We start from the raw sequence: 18,307 nt of genomic DNA, 5'->3' as shown, positions 1-18,307 counted from the left end.
GCTAAACAATAGGTATGCTAACGTGACATGAACAGAAACAAAGAGCTGAGAACGGGCCTGACGTAACATTCAGTTATTCAAATAACTTACATAAATAACATGTTTATAAAACCATCTGTGTGACTCCAATTAATTAAATCCATCGATCGTCCTTTATGTCAACAATGGGTGCGCGCCGCTGACGGCGCTTGCACTTCAAAATATTCCACAGGCCCATATAAATAATATCTAATATAAATTATATATCAAATGACTATTATATAAGCAATAATATTATCAAACCATCTGTGTCACTCCAAATCATTAAATCGATTGATCAAATTCCTCGTCCTTTGTCAACAACGCCGCGCGTGCGCCCTGACGTCAGCCTCGTCGTTATTCCACAGATCTAGTATATAACTATATTGTAGCGTTAACAAAGCACAAGGACCCAAGCACCGGCGTGGACTTCCACGCGTGTGGCGGTGTGGACTTCCATCCCCGGAGGTGGCACTTCCAACCACAGAGATGGAAGAGAGCTCCATAGAATAGGACCGGGCGTGCGTAAAAGCCATGTCCGAGCCCCATCCACTGTCCCCGGACAGCCACCCGGCCGAGCACCGTCCCCCGATTTCCATCCATGGAGGTGAAAGAGAGCTCCGTAGAGTAGGCCCGGGTGTGCGTAAAAGCCATGTCCGAGCCCCATCCACCGTCCCCGGCCAAGCGCCGGCCCCCGACTTCCATGCATGGAGGTGAAAGAGAGTTCCGTAGAGTAGGACCGGGCGTGGGTAAAAGCCGTAATAGTTTTTCAAACCTTCTGTGTCACTCCAAATCCTTCAAACTCTTCATCCTCCGTGTCACTTACAAACAAAGCTGCTAATGATGCCGGTAGTACGTGGGGCCCATCGTCATCTTTGTCATCCTGTGATCTTTGTCCTTTATGTAAACAACCGCCGCGCTGCTGACGTCACTTGAAATTCAAATTACAGTAACCCCTTCCTACATCGCGGTTCGTTTATCGCGTTTTTATTTTTTTATTTTTGAGAATTTACAAAAAAAAACACACCCCATATAAGACGCTCCTCAGTATAAATCCCCCCCCACCCACCCAAACTATGACCCCCCCCCCCCCCCCCCCCCCGCGATTTATAGTCCGAAAAATACGGTATTTGGCCTCGGACTATTCAGCAAACAGGCACGTCATTTGTCAGAGCGTGAAACAAAGAATGTATCAAGAGCCTCTCTAGATTTTGTTGCTATTCTAGGAGCAGGCCCTTGGCGAGTCCCAATGTGAGATTAGAGCAGCGCCGGTCTGGTTACGAGAGCTGAGATCGAACAATGCTGCCTTCTGAAAAAGCCAAACACAGCAAAAGCAAAGCGTCTGCTGCTTTTCAGTCTCGAGTTGGCCGAGGTCCTGACTGGCCGGTGGGTTGGCCGGCTGGCTGTCATCTCTCGTGTTGCGGAGACACGCGACGCTGCTGTGGCGCGCTCCTTCATAACAAGACGTGTTCCCTGCAACACTTCCTCTCAGACGCAACCCCCAGCCCTCGAACACCCCCACCCCCCACCCCATCCGTGCCTATCCCGGGACATCTGCGGCTCCCGCAGAAGTGCCTTTAGCAGCTCGACTTTGGGATCGAGCTCTCCTCTCGGATCCAACGAAGCTCTCACCGGAACAAACACCTCGAGCTTGAATCACTGTGAACGATTGGGAACTCGTTTCAGAGCTCGACAGGAATCCTGGGGAGACATCCTCTACCACGTCCATGAGAAGCATGGGAGGAAAGGAAAAGAAGATCCTGGTGATCGCCAATGTTCCCGGCTATGAAGGGTCAGTCCTTTACAATTGAAACTGCAATTTTCTTTTTGTCCTCAGTTGTAAGAGCTTGTCTTGTGCAGAAATGCTGTGCAAAAGGACTCTGGTGGGATCCTTGTGTTTTAAATCCTGACGCTGGTATTTATTACATGCACTGCAAGGTGCAACATATAAAGCCGTTCTGCAAACATTGTGCATCTTTGCATTTAGGATGGACACCTCATCAAGTAGGCTTGCTCTATTTCTTGACGTTATTTTAGTCCTCTATCTTTTGGAAAGTAGTGGTTAAGACAAATATGAAAAGTGGCTGGAAATCAAATGCTGGAAAGAAAATCATCATCATCATCATCATAATACTGGCATAGCACAAAAAAAAAAGCACTAAAATAAGATCTTGGCTTTGTTCTTGACGACATGGAAAAGCACATTGAGTGGAAGTTCTACAGTTACACCATCTTGCAGAGTTGTGACAGTGTGAAGGACCCGAGCGGCTGCGGGCGCTGAAAATGTCACACAAATTGGAGCGTGCGCTCAACGCGCCATCCGTCTGCACACGCTGAAAAACACCCAAGCGGAGTTCATTTTCAGCCGCCCCGTTACTGGCTGGCCCCAAACAATTTGGCTCCTCGGCTGGGCGACTTGCCACGAACACAGCTCAGCGACGATGCCGACGGCTGCTTAATTGGTTGCCGGCTGAAGTCAACTGGCTGTTTAATTAGGGAGCTTGTGACGAGGGAATTTGTCAAGATCATTATGTCAGCCAGGCAACATGTTTATTTTGGTGATAAGGGCTCCTTTTGTTGTTGAACAAGTTGTTTCTGTCTGTGTTGTCTTTTTTGTCCGCTCTGAGTGTCAGCGTCCGTCTGAGCCATGACGCTGTGTTCTATTCTATCCAAACACACATGCTCCAACACCTCAGCCGCATCCCCAGGCTTTGATAGCCGTTTCCATGCCACTCCAAAACAAGGACATCGGACGCCACAGGGAGAGCGTGCCCCGCGCAGAGTAGACCCCCCCCCGCACAATTCCTTTTCCTCCACCTCTGCGCGATTCCTTGCGACCAGTCGATGCGGACACCATGAAAAGCCGCCTACCTCGCCCGATTGCCTGGCAGCAAGCCTCGCGGCGGCTCTTTGGGACCAAAGCGCTTCTTCGCTGATGGAGCTTTTCTATTTGACCCGCATGACTTCTTCGTGTGCTCGAGCGTACCAAAAATAAAGCTCTTTAAAGCAACTTGACCCGGGATCAGCCATATTAGTCGATGCATTTGGGCTTTCACGAGCTGTTGGCTGTCAACACCGCTTCGGAAGGTATGGCACGGGCCGATGCCTCAAAACGCCAACTCTTGAAGGCGTATTTTTGCCAGGCCAGCTGTTGTGTGTCAAAGTCAGCCATGAAAGTCACCACTCGGCTGCTCGAAGTGATTGGCTTTTTATTTTTGGCTGGATTGGGTACGACATTATTTATGATGCAAATATCGACTCATCCGATTGTCTCAGCCGAATTGTGTCAGAAGTGTTCATTCACACTTTACCAATCTGATCAGACACTTTGGAGGACGAGAACCCCCCAAGCTTCATCCCGACTACAACTTTGCTCTATTTTTGAAGGTTGCTTGCCGCTTTCGCATATCATTTCTGGCTTCGCCAAAGCTCATGACCAAAGATCACAAAAAAAAAAAAAAGATGTCTTTATGGCGCTCTTAATTGAAAGTGCATCATACTGGTACACAAACATTTGTTGTATGTTTGTGTTCACGTGTTTGGAATCCGCGTTGTAAATCATGAAAGTTAAAGAGCCGCCACTAGCAGCGATACCAGCTGTCCAATTCAGGCCACCCTTGGTTTTAGAGTTGAAATCCGAGCTTGAGAAATCCCCTGGAGCTGGAGGACAGCTCTGGCTGTTGCAGACCGTCTGCGTTGCCTGCTCACGCGCGCGTGCACACGCACACGCTGTTGTGAAACGACAGACTGGCTAATTGTAAACCACAGGCATTCTGGAGGTAAAAATATCCTTGGTAATCTTTTATGAACCCCCCCAGAGGCTCAACAGGTAGAGCTGAAAGCCAGCTGTCCCGCGCAGGCGTCGGGCTGGATTTCCACATCTCATCGTTCCCCTTTTATATGTCATGCTGCTCCCCACCGGTGGAATTAATCAAAGCGCTGTCCACATTTTGGACTAATCCTTTGACATGGTGGCACTATTTGACATATCTAAGTAAACTCCAGTTAAAAATCATGCAAATTATGATTCTATCTCATTAGCACACTTAAAATGTAGGTTGCTAAACACGTGTTGTTGTTGCAGCCCAGACAGGAAGCTTGCTTGTCATGAGCCCGCTGGAATGGGGAACGGCAAAGTGCCAACGTCAGCGGTACCACCGCCTATCCCCATGTCGCCCATTTTGGAGAAGATGGAAGGACTGAAGGCCATTCGCAACCGCAGCAACAGCCTTCGTTTTGGCCGCCTGGCCTTCTACCGACACCTGGAGAAGGTGGGCACCATGCGCTGCTTCTGGGAACTCAAACACATGGAACTGCAGGTAGGCAAGCCGCAAACGGGACAACGGACATGCACTACACAAAACACAACTTGTGATATTTTGTGTTCACGCAAACTTGTTTGGGGAGGCTGCAGGCCTTGTAATGACATCAGATACCCGTTAGCACAAAACCCTTGCGGGAATGCAAAACGCCCACTAGGGAGAGCTCTCGGGCTTTTCAAAAATGTTTTACGCCCCCCCCCCCCCCACTGACATCCACACAAGCGTGTGCACACGCACACGAACACACGCACGCGCACACACGCACGCACACTGGATACAAAGGTTTGTTGCACTACAGCAGGGGTGTCAAACTCATTTTTTTCACGGGCCGCATTGTAGTCATAGCTTCTTTCGGAGGGCCATTATGACTGTCAACCCAAATAAATGTATACAGTAAAAGATACGAAACAAACTGACAAATAACTCGTTTTCAAACTAGACGAGTAAAAACTGGTAAACTATTAAAAAAAAAAGAAAGGTATTAAAAGTGAAGACAATTTGCAATTCTAGTAATGATTTGATGCACAATTTGTCTTCGCGGGCCACATAAAATGATGTGGCGGGCCGTATTTGGGCCCCGGGCCTTGAGTTTGACACCAGTGCACTACAGGAAACCTCACTACTATCACAAGTCTAGAGTCACTGAATTTTTTTTGTTCTGTTATCTCACTTTATTTATTTATTTGTTTATTTGGGGGGCGTAGTTCCACATTTGGCCAATCGATGGCATAGCAGTATTGTGCATGACATTTTACATTTTAAAAGAAGAGGAAATGGGGAGTGTGAGCCTCATTTGTACTGAAGCTGTCTCAGTCCTCGACTATCCTGTGTTTTATGCCTACAGACTGTCAATTCATTTTATGAAGAATGTGTTTGGGCATAATTATTGATGTGTACTTTGAGATAATAAGTTAAGCTTGGCAAAACAGGATTTGCCACGGATGGGTACACCGTTAGACTGACTGAATATTTTTGGTTCACTGTAAATATGTGAAATGTGTTTGATTGTGTCTGTTTTGACTTTTTGCGCAACCCCTGCGATGGAGGAGCTTTTACTGTCCATGTTCAGTTTGCCACGACTGAGCAAAGGAGGCTCTGAAGCACTTGTTGGTAAATATATATTGGAGCACGCAACTACCAAGTGCTGTGTCTGAAGTTAAAGGATAGCAGGCATTTGATTCGCACTGACACCCCGAACTGAACACCACCTGTCCCATTCCCGTCTCGGCGCGCTCTCCTTTTAGGTTGACGAGTGGGAGGTAGCGAGGAAGCTGCCGAGAGGGACACGGCTAGGTTTGTCTTTGAGCCGACCCTTGTTCTTTTTCAAGTCTGTTGTGAGCGAGACGAGAGGGATTAAGACTGCCGGAGGCTTGCGTTCCAGTCCCAAGTCAGTCATTTCTTGTCCACTGCCCGCAGCTCAGGGCAGACGGCCGAGAGTTTAGCAGTCACGGTAGGACGGCCAGAAAGAGGAAGCGTTCCATCATGGAGAGCTCCCGAAGGGATAAAGACCTCTGGCTGCTCGGAAGCGTGTGCCTGGTGGCCACTTTCCTCACGCTGCAGAGGCTGTGGACATTATTTGCCATCAAAAAGAAGGGGAGGACCCGACCAGCGGACAGACAGGTGAAAGAAACGGGTCCGTTTCCATGCTGCGGCATTAACGAACTAATGTTGTCCATACGCAAGAGCCTCAGATCAGCATTTTTATCGTATTTAACATGCCGTTGACAAGTAACCGGCTCAGAGGTGATCAAATGTATCTCATGATGGCCGAGATGCCATCTTGAACTCAACAAGCAAAAAACAAACTCCTTTTTTACCAATGAGGCTACCCGTCGCTTGCTCAACAACAATAACAAAATGAGCGCAAAAGTGAACCAATTTGTTTTGGGTGCACTCCAGACAGCTCGTCTGTGGAAACGCAAATGTCACATGCATGTCACTGGCTGTGACATCTAAATTGTGTCACCTCGCACTACCAGCCGCAGCACACAGATGAAGTCTCTGCCCTCTGTGCAATGCAAACGTGTTCACAGTAGCAAAGAGCAAATGCAATGCATCATCTGACAAATCTCACACCTTTGTGCCAGTGATACAATCGAAGCAATTTACTCATAAACGCTACAACAGTGCTGATACGTGCACCTTGTAATTTTTCCGTTGAATCACGTTTGGTTCATAGAATTTGCGAGGGTGACATAATGCTAAAGGAATGGAGGAAAAGTGTCCTGGGGTACCTGTTTTCAAGACCGAGGGCCATGTGCAGAGTTGCGGGAACTGTTGAGCAATCATGTGGATGGGCCACGCAACTGACTTCTTGGAAAGAACAATGTTAGCTAGGTGTGAGTATTTGCTAACAACAGTATTGATACATGCCAAGGAAGAGAATGCGAAACGTATGATTTGTCTTAAGAAGTCCAGAGAATGTCAGAAGGAGCTGCAGTGTGTATGTCAAGCTCAAACTTGAGGGTCGCAGAACGCCGATGAGGGCTGCTTTCCGTGTGGCAGAAGAGCCCAAGGTGGAAATGGGACTGCAATAGGGATCCACTCTAGGCCCCTTCCACTTTGCAGTAATGATGGATGAGCTTTGTTTGCAGATAACATTGCGATTGGCGGTGAAAGCCAGGATTAGCTGGAGAAACATTTAGAAGGGCGGAGGCATCCACTGAAAAGGCCAGCGATGATGCTTCCAACTAAGACACAATAGATGTGCGTGCGTGAAGGAAGGAGGAGTGAGGCGACACGAAGACCGCATATCGTCAACGGACGACTTGAAATACTTGAGCTCAACGGGGCAGAGCAACGGCAAGTGTGGTTAGGAGTTGATGAAACTGACAGGTTGCAATTGGTGTTCAGGAAGGTTCCTGAGATAGAATAGTGTCTGCTAGGATGAAGGCCAGGGAAGGTTGATAAGCCAGTGGAGAGGCCACCCATCATGATTAGCGATAATGACGTGAAGAAACAAAAACGTCCATTGACATGTCTGCATGGAGTTTCTCATATTGTTCTTGTGCTTGTCCAGATAGTCAATATTCCGCCTGCATCCCCAAAACATGTTTCTAACTTTGGTTCATCATTGTGCGAAGGCCTTCACGTTATTGCTTTTCCACCCACTTTTTTGACGCTTAACTACTTCCACATAATTCATCCGATTCACCTCATTCCACTATTCACTTATTCCAAATATTCACGCCAACCGTGGTTGTATGTTTTTCCATTCCAAATATTGACGATTTTTGAGAAATTTCGAGCCAAAATTTTATTATTCGTTCTTAAACCTTTCTCATTTTCTTTCACATAATTGATCAAATGCACCTCATTTCACTTTACACGTATTCCAGATATTCATGCCGTTAGGGCTTTCAATTTTTGTCCTTGCACAAATCTACCGTTTTTGCAAATTTCACTAATTTCGAGCCGAAATTTCACCTTTCAACATTTCTCTTCTTCTTCCACGTGTTTCATCCGATTCACCTCATTCCAATGTACACATATTCCACACATTCATGCAATTAGGCCTTCCATCTCATTCATTCAAAAAATTTACGGTTTTCGCAAAAGTCGCAAATTTCCAGCCAAAGCTTCCCCATTCATTTTCTATGGGACATTCAACATCTGCTCTAACTTTAACAATTTAGTCCCATCCAACTTTAGAATTCCAAAGCGAGGGTTGTAGTGAGGGTTTGTTTCCAAAAAGATTTGTCATGGTTTTTCTCAAAATTCAACTTTTTCTCCCATTCATTCTCCATGGGCCGTTCAACATCTGCTCTAACTAATTTAATTTTTGTCCGATTCAACCCGTTTCAGCTTTTACATTCCAAAGTATGGGTTTTGAACCTGTAGTTCTTATTTTTTTTCCAAATTTAAAAAAAATTCGGTGCATGTTTTTTCCCCCATTCATTCTCTATGGGCCATTCAACATCTGCTCTCAGTTTTACAAATTTGTCTGATTCAACTGGTTTCAAGTTTAGGATTCCAAACGATGGCTAACTAAACTTCTCACGATTAAAAAAAGTTCATCTTTTCACTTTTAAAATTTCCGCAAAATTTAGTTTTGTCCTTCTAATTTCAGTTTTTTTTTTACCAATTCAACCTGTTTCAACGTTTAACTGTTCATCTCAAGCCTACCTATTCCAAAACTTTTCAACTTTAGAATTCACACAAAATTTTACAAAATTGCCTCTTTCCCTTCTAATTTCTACATTTTGTGACCGATTCAACTCGTTCCAACTTTAAACATCATTCTGTACCATTCCCCAAGGTTTTAGAAGCCCCTTCGCCTTCACACACAATTTCTACAGAAATTGCAAATTGTAGTTACGAATTGTCCTTTGGGGTGAATTCAAAGGGTTGTTTGTTAGTGCCCTTTAAATGGCCGGGTGACCAGTCCAGCGAGTTCCCCGCCTCTTCCCCCAAGTCAGCCGAGTTGGGCTCTTCTCTCGGGGAATGGCTGGCTTTCGCTCGACTCTCGCGCGGGCTTCTTGACTGGTGTCCACTTTCAATACTTTGCATAACTCATTACTGCCACAATATTGATGCATCTTTCGCAAGCAGCGTTTCAGAACATATTGCAGTGCAACCATGATTTCAATAATGAAATCAAATGGGTTCATCTAGTTATTTGAGATCGATAAATTTGGACATTTGACTGAGTCAGAGCTGTCAGCGGATCAAAAAATATCCCAGTGAGAGTTGTCAAAACACTTTGACGTGTCAAGAAACTCAAGATGCCGGGATCAATTTGACCTATGTACTGTACATGTCGCCAGCACATACAGTACCAGCTCCAAAATATCGTATCATTACAGGCCCAGGGCCGGTTCTAGGAATGCACATAAGAGGGGGCAGTCAGAAATGTGAAGAGGGCATGTTTTTTTTTTGGTTATTTTTGTTTTTTTACGCATTTTTAATAGTGGTGTAACGATTCATCGATACACATTGATTAATCGGTATAATGCTCTACGATTTATTGGGATCGATGCTAAACGTAAACATCGATTTATATCGCCGTGTTTGACTTCGGACATTAGACGCGACTTTATTTTGAAATCCAGTTCATTGTTGCTTGCTTCCTCTTTCCGGGAGCAGTGCGCGGCGTTGTTGTGTTGTGAGCAGAGCAGGCACGTGAAAGGGGAGTCGACAACTAGTACGCGGCTCCTGGGCTGGTGCTATGGCTAGTGTCCAAAAAGACGAGGAAATTTGCTCCCCTTTAGGCTTCAAGTCATTCGTTTGGAAGCACTTTGGATTCCAAAGAAAAGATGGCTCAACGGACAAGACACGTGCAGTTTGTAAATCCTGCCATGCGGTGATCAAGTATTCAGGGAGGACAAATCTCGCCGCACATTTAAAGAAAAAACACGACATCAAAGTTCAGTGTTAAAGTAAGCACTTTGTATACTACAATACTTTTGTAATTTCCTAAATAAAGAGTTTGCAGTACCTTGTTGATTTTACGTATGAATTGTTATAAATCAGGATATTGTTCTATATTTTTTATTTAAAAAAAAATATATATATCGATCGTAGAGCACTATATCGTGATATATCGTAAATGAATCGCAGCAGGCTTTAAGATATCGGCAAATATCGTATCGTAGTTCTTTGTATCGATATGATATCGTATCGTGACAAAACCCGCGATTTACACCCCTATTAGTTATATCACGGGTCATTACGACGAGTTTGGTGGAGTTTTTACGGCATCTTCCAACTCCTACCGCGCTGACTGTAACTTGACACTCTCTGGCTGCGTCATTTGCATACTCACAGTGATTGGATGTTTACGGAGGGGCGCTGAGTCCTGACAGCAGGCTGTGTGAGGGAGGACACACACTGCACCGACATGAGAGAAGAAGAGAGGGGGCTGATTAACGTGTGTTTCTATCAGCGGATTTTTCACTTCTAAAAGTTTGATTCGAGGGGGCAGGACATTTGTTTGAGGGGGCGTTGCCCCCTCTTGCCCCTGCGTAGAGCCGGCACTGTGCCGCATCCCACATGAGCGCTGAACTCACCTCAAATCCCTTGTGTGCGTTGAGCCTTGTCCCTCACAAGCTCTCCATTGCAACCTATACTTCAACCTAATAGACAGCTTGCACGGTTGGGAGACAAATTCCTTGTGTCCTTTGACATACTTGGCCAATAAAGATGATCCTTATGAATGATTAATGAACTAACCCATTTGCTACCGTGCATGCCCCTTTTAGCGTGCGTTGCCTTTGACGTCACCATGCACCGAATTATGATAATTGAATAAGCCGCGACTGCTATGTGAGCACACCAAACCTATTTATATTTATATTAGTGTTTGTGCGTGCGTGCGACTGTGTGCGCGTGTTTGGCGTTCTCTCGTATCAGATGGCCAAAATGCGTACCAGGAGCATGTCAAGTATTTCTAGTCTTGACTGCCATCTGGTGGTACAACACCGAGACTGCTCACAACCTTCAATAACTGCCATCAGAAAGTGAACGCAATGAGACAGACAGACAGACAGACAGGCAGACGGGCAGGCGGCCATGCGGGCAGACGGACGGACGGACGGACGGGCAGACGGACGGACGGACGGAAGGATGGATGGATGGATGGATGGATGGATGGATGGATGGATGGATGGATGGATGGATGGATGGATGGATGGATGGATGGATGGATGGATGGATGGATGGATGGATGGATGGATGGATTGATCAGTACAGTTTGAATTTGTAGGGTTGTGTTCAAAGATGTATTTCAAATATATTTGTGGCATTGCTAGAGAGACAAATGATGAACAAAGGTAGTTATTCACACCTAGACACTACTAATTTAAGATGTACCACTACATTGGATCCTCAGCTGGATTTTGTTGCTAAGCGGCAATGGGTGTTGCGTGTCTCTGTATGCGTGTGAAGGTTTTCGGGCATTAGGCTTAACACGCATTGTGTGGTGTGGCAAGGACATCATAGATCCACAATCCAGTTGTCATGCACTTACGTAATGGTGACAACCAGCGACAAACTTGACAACTTGGAAGTTGCTCTGCGGATGTCTATTTTCAAGGCTCGAGGCATGCTTGAGCATCTTATGCAATGTATTCACAGGCGCTGACGAATGACAGCCATAATCTCAAACCCCACATTGTAAATACACACACTGCAGATGTCACACCTCGGGTCCTTTTGTGGAACTTTTCGATGTCCATCCGTGTCCACGGTGGAAAAAGTCGCACGGTAATCAAGGCCGATAGAGACTGTCATCAGTCGGCGGCGACGCATAACTTTCGACTGATTAAATGAAAGCAGGTGTGGCCAAAGAGATAACAATGTGCGGCTTTCTTTCCATTGCCACATACTTGGCACCCCTGTGATGCCGCGGAAAAAAACCCACCATCTTAGAAATTAGAATCACACTCGGCCTTTCAAGGAGGACATTAATGATAATGGCGCGTATAAGCACCCGAATGCCATTTTCATTTCAAGCGGTTGTTTGCCCCCACAATAGCTTTGTGAGACCTTGACTCATTGACCACAAATATCGATCTACTGCTCATGTTTTAAAAATGGCGCAGCTTACATGTGAGTCTCCAACTTGACTGGTCCCAAATAAAAGCTCTGATCCAAAACCTAATGTGCTTGCAGCGTATTATTTTGGTCCAGGACGATGACAATGGCTGTGCGTCATGCTGAGGGCATGTTGGCATGCAGAGATTCTGGTTCCCTCTCCTAACTAATACAAGATTTCAGAGATGAAAGCCAGACTTACCAAATATTGTGACACCGGTCTAGTGGCCTGTTGTGGTTTTGTGGTCCGGTCCACACTTGCACCTGTCACCCTCCCACCTTCCCTTTGCTCATCAACTTTGAATGTAGAGTTCCATCTTCCAAATCTCACCAAGTTGTCATTGTTTTTTTTGATGAGCTTTTATTACTTTGTTAGAGTCCGGGCGAGTGTCGGTCGCAAATTCCTGAGATTCTAACACCTTTGAGGCATCTCAAATGTCAGATAGCGATCCTCCCCAACAGCTCCCCACAAGCCCCCGTCAATCCTCGATTGGCCGCTCCAACCTTCCACTGTTATCGCTGACCACCCACCCCTTGGGGCTACGCTTTATCATCCGGAGGCGGGCCGTTTCCTCTCTCTCAAATTCCGCTCAGAAGTGGCGTCTTGTGGGCCAACTCATTCTTCACCCGCTACTTGCTCTTCTTGTTCATTGATGAGTGGCAGGACTTTATCAACGAGCGGTTTTGGTTTTCTCCCTGTGAAGAGGTAAACGGCCCATCAGTCATGAACTCCACCTTGGTCAGCTCTTTAGCCAAAATGTATGACCTCAAGCCTCTTCATGGCCAGAAGTCTGCTGGGAGAAGAGCCTCGCTCAACGGATTAGAGCAGTCCCAAGCGTCTTCCTCTTGTTCCCATGCTTCCCTACGCTGCATCGAGAGCCGCATGGACGCCTTGAACTCTCAGATGGAGCGCTTGCTGAGCATGCAGCATGCTGTCCTGACCCGACTGGACGTTTTGTCCCAGGACGTGAGAGGGATGAATCCAATTCGTGCGCCAAAGAGCGAGGGGGACCTCTGCGATGCCCACCCGGGATTCATCCGAGGCTCCGAGGTGGGGGTGGTCTTTGGGCGGCTGTGGGCAGTGGTGGAGAGGCTCTGTGAGCAAATGGAGGGTCACGGACGCAGGTTGGAGGCGCTGCAAAAAGTGGTGGAGGGCACCCACCAAGTGATCCGCTACATTGGCGAGCTGGCGAGGCGCTCTCGGCTGCTGGGCTTGCTCTTTTGGAAAGTGGCCGGCCAAGCCAAACGCAAGGTGAGCTTAGGGCCTCTTTGGAACATCGTGGTGCCATTGCAGATGGACCTTTTCACCAGGAGAGGAGATTTGAATATCGCACCCCTCTGAGTCTGACCAAGATGATCAGAAAAAAAACGATCCAACTTTTTTTTTTTATCATGGTAGCATTGCGCTAAAACAGCTAGCATCTATCAATTTACTTTCTTTTCAAAACACTAACATGGACATTGATTTGCAACCTTGTTCCTTGTTGATGAGGCTCCCTCATGAGAACTTCTCCAATGTTGCCCTCAAGTGCGCGATGTGAAATATATTGCCACTGCAGCTTTGTAACCTGTTGAAATTTACAGAACATGATTTAACTCTTTGATTTGGAATTAAAATGTCAAAGGTTTGGAATGCTTGCTGAGCATCACGTCTCCCTGCGCGCGGATATCTGGTTGCGTTGTTCCCCTATTGTTTGCAATGTTAAGTGCTGCCCCCACTTGTGTGGTAGAGTGTCAGTGATTCAAGTCAGACCAGTTGCCTCAGCCAAAATAGGTCCTTTATCAGCGCGACGCGTACCTGTTGTTCTTCCTCGCGTCAGTAAATGCTCGAGACTGAAGCCGTCGCTGCCCGAAACACGGACAACATTTCTTCCTTCCATACTGTTCCCTTCAGAACGGGAGATGCTTTCTGCCTTCTTGCATCTTGTTCTAAACTGCATTTACATTCAGGAAGTTATTTCATAAGTATTTGATCAAAACATGACGTGATGCTGATGAATATTTGAGATGGCCGTGCTGAATTGTCGTTTCTGCCTTCCACAAGGGAAAGGACGACAAGGAGAAAGGCAAAGTCAACCTCAAAGGTCAGAAGAAGAGGAGGTCCCTGGAAACTTCAGGTAGCCCCTTGATTCACCAGCAGCACGCAGAGACATTCTTGGCAACGTCAAATTGCTCAATCGGTGTTAGAAGAGAGCAATTCACACAATTGAATTAAAAGTTTAGAAATTAAAAAGGTCAAACTGAAATTCTATCCAATTTCCCTTTGTTGTTCCTCAAGAGTCATCGGCTGCGCCAGTGCTGCCTGAGCAGGTGGCAAAACTCAACCAAAAGAACTTTGACCATTATCACGGCACCAATGAGGCAGAGGACGGCACAAGTGGAAGACTCGTTGAGTCGATTGCCAGTGAATGTGATAAGGAGAGCGAGGATGTCTTTGAAGACTCGAGTTCTGAGGAAGACGCGGAAGCAGAGATTGCATCGTCGGGTCTTGGTCCAGAAGCGAGCGCCGATGAGCGAGATGAAGGCAATCGCAGAATATTGCAAGGGGACCTCTCTTGCGACACCGGCAAGACTTCCACCGTGAAGCAAGACGGGTATTTCAAGACGGAGCGTGACTTCCGCAGTCATCACACCGTCCAGAAATAACGAGTCGCGCCTTATTTGTAGCTCCGACGATGTCGGTGATGCGGCCGCCTGCAGCAAACGTCGCGTCACTGAAGAAGAAGTGGCCAAAGACGACCCGAAGAAGAGTCGGGTGGAAGCCGGGAAAGATGAAAAGGCCGACGGAGTTGCAGCCGAGATGGACAAGTCACAACGCGGCCACTTGGATGTGGAGAGCAACAGCAAGCAGCTGTCAGATGCGAGAGAGGAATACTTCATAGGTGAGAGCGGTGTTGTCACAATTTGATGGATGTTGGCAACCTTGTTTGGTTCTTGTCAGACTCGAGCCCACCGCCGGCGGCACCTTTTGATCATCGCATTGTGACTCCCAAACCTCACCAAATCGCCGCCTACTACTCCATCAACAGAGACGAGGTCCTGGGAGGGTGAGCCATGCCGCGCGTCTTAATCCGACGTGTTTGTACCTGAGACAAATAATCCCCCTCCCGTACCCACTGAGTGGTCTCGAAGTGAAATGGTATCCTCTCTTCCGCCAGGGGGCGCTTTGGCCAGGTCCACAAGTGTGTGGAGACCTCGTCTGGCCTCACATTGGCTGCCAAGATCATCAAGGCCAGGAGCCAAAAGGAAAAGGTGCAGTATGCAGAGAAGACAGAGCCATCTAAGCGAATGATTTTAGCACCGCTTTTGAATTTGGGAAGTCAAATCAGCACTTTGTTTCAGGATGTGGTGAGGAACGAGATCCAGGTGATGAACCAGCTCAACCACTGCAACCTCATCCAGCTCTACGCGGCCTTCGAGTCTCGTCATGACATCATCCTGGTCATGGAGTAGTAAGTCCAGACGCATTTCACGCCCCCGTGTGGTGTGGTCCATCGTCACAGCTGCAACGCGCGTTCTCCCGCCTCAGCGTCGAGGGCGGAGAGCTATTTGATCGCATCATCGACGAGGACTGTAACCTGAGCGAGTTTGACACGGTGCTCTTCATACGGCAAATTTGCGAGGGGCTGCAGTACATGCACAGAATGTACATCCTCCATCTTGACCTCAAGGTGAGCATGTCCAGCACCTCTCCAGCTGGCAAAACCTGATTTGTGTCCTCTCTTCTGTTTCAGCCAGAGAACATTCTTTGTGTCAGCAGAGCGACAAACAAGATCAAAATCATCGATTTTGGCCTAGCCCGGAGGTAAAGGCTTTCTCGAATCTTCTGTCCCGTCGTTTTTTGTCTTATTGCAATGTGTGCCTCGGGACAGATATAAACCTCGGGAGAAGCTGAAGGTCAACTTTGGAACGCCTGAATTTTTGGCACCTGAAGTCATCAACTACGAGTTTGTTTCCTTCCCCACCGACATGTGGAGCCTCGGGGTCATCATGTATATGCTGTGAGTTCCCACCCGCCGCTTCGTTTTCATCCCCGCGAGGATCTCGCTCACTCTTGCTTGCCTTTGTTGCGTTCAGACTCAGCGGCTTGTCTCCTTTCCTCGGGGATGACGATAACGAGACGCTAAACAACATCCTGGCCTGTCAGTGGAACTTTGAGGAAGAAGAGTTCACAGATGTTTCTGAAGAGGCCAAAGACTTCATCACACGCTTGCTCGTGAAGAGCAAAAGCTGGAGAATGAGCGCCACAGAAGCTCTCAGGCACGCCTGGCTGGCAGACCAAAGTCTGCACTACAAGTTACATCTGAAGGTGAGAGGCAAGCGCAGCGAGCGGATGGCATCGTGCTGACATTTTGGAGTGGCACGCCGCCTCGCTCTCGACTGGCTTTGCTTTGTGGCCAAAAAGTAGGAGAAAGTGACTGTGACAGAAAAGCAAGAAAGGTTTCCAGTGTTGTAATTGGTGTCCTCCCCTCTGATTGCAGAAAAGCAAGTGTGGTTCCACACGACCGCCCTCTCCAACGTGCTAAACGGGTGAGGCTTCGTCCTGTTCTCCACACAAGTTTTGTTTTCATGGCGACCTTCTCATTCTGTTTCCTTTTCAGGAAGGGCACCAAGCGCGCCTTCCTTTTCAACAATGCGGGGCCCCGGCGCCCCTCACCGGACCAATGCCGCTCTCTCTACCTGGACGGCGACTCACCACCGAGCGGGCTTGCTCGGTGCAGCTGCGCTTTGCTTTCCTCTGGAGTCGACAAATGGGGCAGTCTTATCTTCGGGGATACAAATTGCAGACTGTTTCGTAGAATGTCACAGCCAAAAGTGAGCTCTGACATCACTATCAACGTGACTCTGCATATTTGTGACTCGCCAGCGCAAAACAAATTGCTTGGCTCAAATTGAAAATATAATGGGACACAGGAACAGTTGCTGAATTTTGGGACTTGGGGTGATTCTATTTCCCCCGGGCTGTTAGGAAATTCACATCACTTCCAACAGGGAAATTACATTGTTTTCTTTTCTGACTTACAAATACAAAAGTGGCTAATTTCCACGTCGCCATCGCATGGTGGGTATTTGGGCTCGAGCTCAAAATGTGGCCGCTTGACTCACGATTGGTTTTGTGCTAGAGGATCGCATTTTACAACGCATGAATTAAGTTAAGTCAAGTCAAGTCAAGTTTATTTATATAGCCCTAAATCACAAGCAGTCCTAAAGGGCTTCACATAGACAAAAATTGGCAATTATTCTCAAAGCATCCCCTGATCTTAAGCTCCCAAAAGGTCAAGGAAAAACTAAAAAAAAAAACTTCCAGCTCATCAAGAAAGTCGAAAGTCAAGAATTTCAAACGATTTAGCAAGCTTCTCCCAACCGACGAGTTGCCAGGAAGAACGGTAACTTTAAATCTAAGCTCACATCCCTGTCTAGGATTGGATTTCAATGACAGCGACGAAATGAAAGATGATGACTTTTGGATTATACCATTTTCAACAAGAAATGTTTGACTGCTTTCTTGCATGCGTGGCACTTTTTGTTTTTTCCAACAACTTTTTGAATGCTACTAATGTAGTCAAGCGTTTTAGTTTGGAGAATCCACGTTTCGTTCTTTTACGTACAAGTCTTATGAAAGGTTGTATTTGTGAATAACATGCAAACGCATCCCGTTGAACACATTCAAACTGTATATTACATTCGCATTGCACAGAAATGAAAATATGCCAACCAACAATTAACTGTTGTCCACCTTTCTTGCGGCTTGCTATCATGCTGCTGGCTGACCTTTTTTTTATTTTTTATTTTTTTTTCTAGTCTGGAGTAGGTTGCCCCGCCTCACCTCACCTTCCATGAAGGCTTCCAAATACTACACAAGGCTACCTATGAATGTTTCATGTTTCTGACCAGTGTTGATTTTGATGTTCATTTATTGCCTGGATTGCCACCAGATTGTACTTGAAGTGCACAATTTCTGTAATTTGTGCACATTTAGTGAGTATTTGATCAAATGTTGAGCCAACAGAGTTTGCAGCCCACCCACCCGCCTTCATCTGCGCACGATCATCACCGTCTGCCTGCGATCAATAAGAAGTCAGAAGAAGAAGAACGTTTGGCTCACGCTGAGGATATTTCTTTTTGGGATGGACGTCCCAGCTCCTTGCTCGTTTGATGTCTCTTTCTGTTGTTACTGTTATTGGGTGGCCTTGTTCAAATTCTCTACCGCATCTTTGTGTGATGGACTGTTTATCACAATTGTTCCATTTTGAACTGAAAAGCTCTGAAAGTTGGAATAATGTTTGGTTATCTCATGTTATAATTTGTTTTCTGAGTTAATGAATATAGACTAAATAAAGCACAAATAAAGTACACTGATGGTGTGTTGACATGGAAATATACATTATTTTATTCACATAACGTTATTAATAGTTAAAATTAGATTATGAACG

General features: G+C 46.6%; 1 protein-coding gene across 4 annotated transcripts; it reads left to right on the top strand.

The window, feature by feature from the left end:
• The first annotated feature begins 1,381 nt into the window (after positions 1 to 1,381).
• On the top strand, positions 1,382 to 18,238 carry mylk4b (myosin light chain kinase family, member 4b). 4 transcript variants are annotated; one of them, XM_061298367.1, is made up of 14 exons: positions 1,382 to 1,810; positions 4,103 to 4,337; positions 13,918 to 13,990; positions 14,152 to 14,467; positions 14,541 to 14,755; positions 14,815 to 14,920; positions 15,032 to 15,125; positions 15,216 to 15,325; positions 15,403 to 15,544; positions 15,608 to 15,678; positions 15,746 to 15,874; positions 15,951 to 16,182; positions 16,355 to 16,403; positions 16,475 to 17,206. In XM_061298367.1, the coding sequence occupies exons 1-13, from the start codon at positions 1,746 to 1,748 to the stop codon at positions 16,397 to 16,399; spliced, it is 1,833 nt and encodes a 610-aa protein (XP_061154351.1). In that variant the 5' UTR covers positions 1,382 to 1,745; the 3' UTR covers positions 16,400 to 16,403; positions 16,475 to 17,206. The 4 variants fall into 4 exon arrangements, 3 of the variants coding, with proteins under 3 accessions (XP_061154351.1, XP_061154352.1, XP_061154350.1); XR_009718002.1 differs by lacking the exons at positions 1,382 to 1,810; positions 4,103 to 4,337 and adding exons at positions 12,459 to 13,125; positions 17,676 to 18,238 and having other exon boundaries at positions 16,475 to 16,688; XM_061298368.1 differs by lacking the exons at positions 1,382 to 1,810; positions 4,103 to 4,337 and adding an exon at positions 5,590 to 5,960.
• The last annotated feature ends 69 nt before the right edge of the window (positions 18,239 to 18,307 follow it).

This window comes from Syngnathus typhle, linkage group LG14, assembly GCF_033458585.1.
Source record: "Syngnathus typhle isolate RoL2023-S1 ecotype Sweden linkage group LG14, RoL_Styp_1.0, whole genome shotgun sequence".
Lineage (NCBI taxonomy): Eukaryota > Metazoa > Chordata > Actinopteri > Syngnathiformes > Syngnathidae > Syngnathus > Syngnathus typhle.
This window is presented reverse-complemented; position numbering and strand designations above follow the sequence as displayed.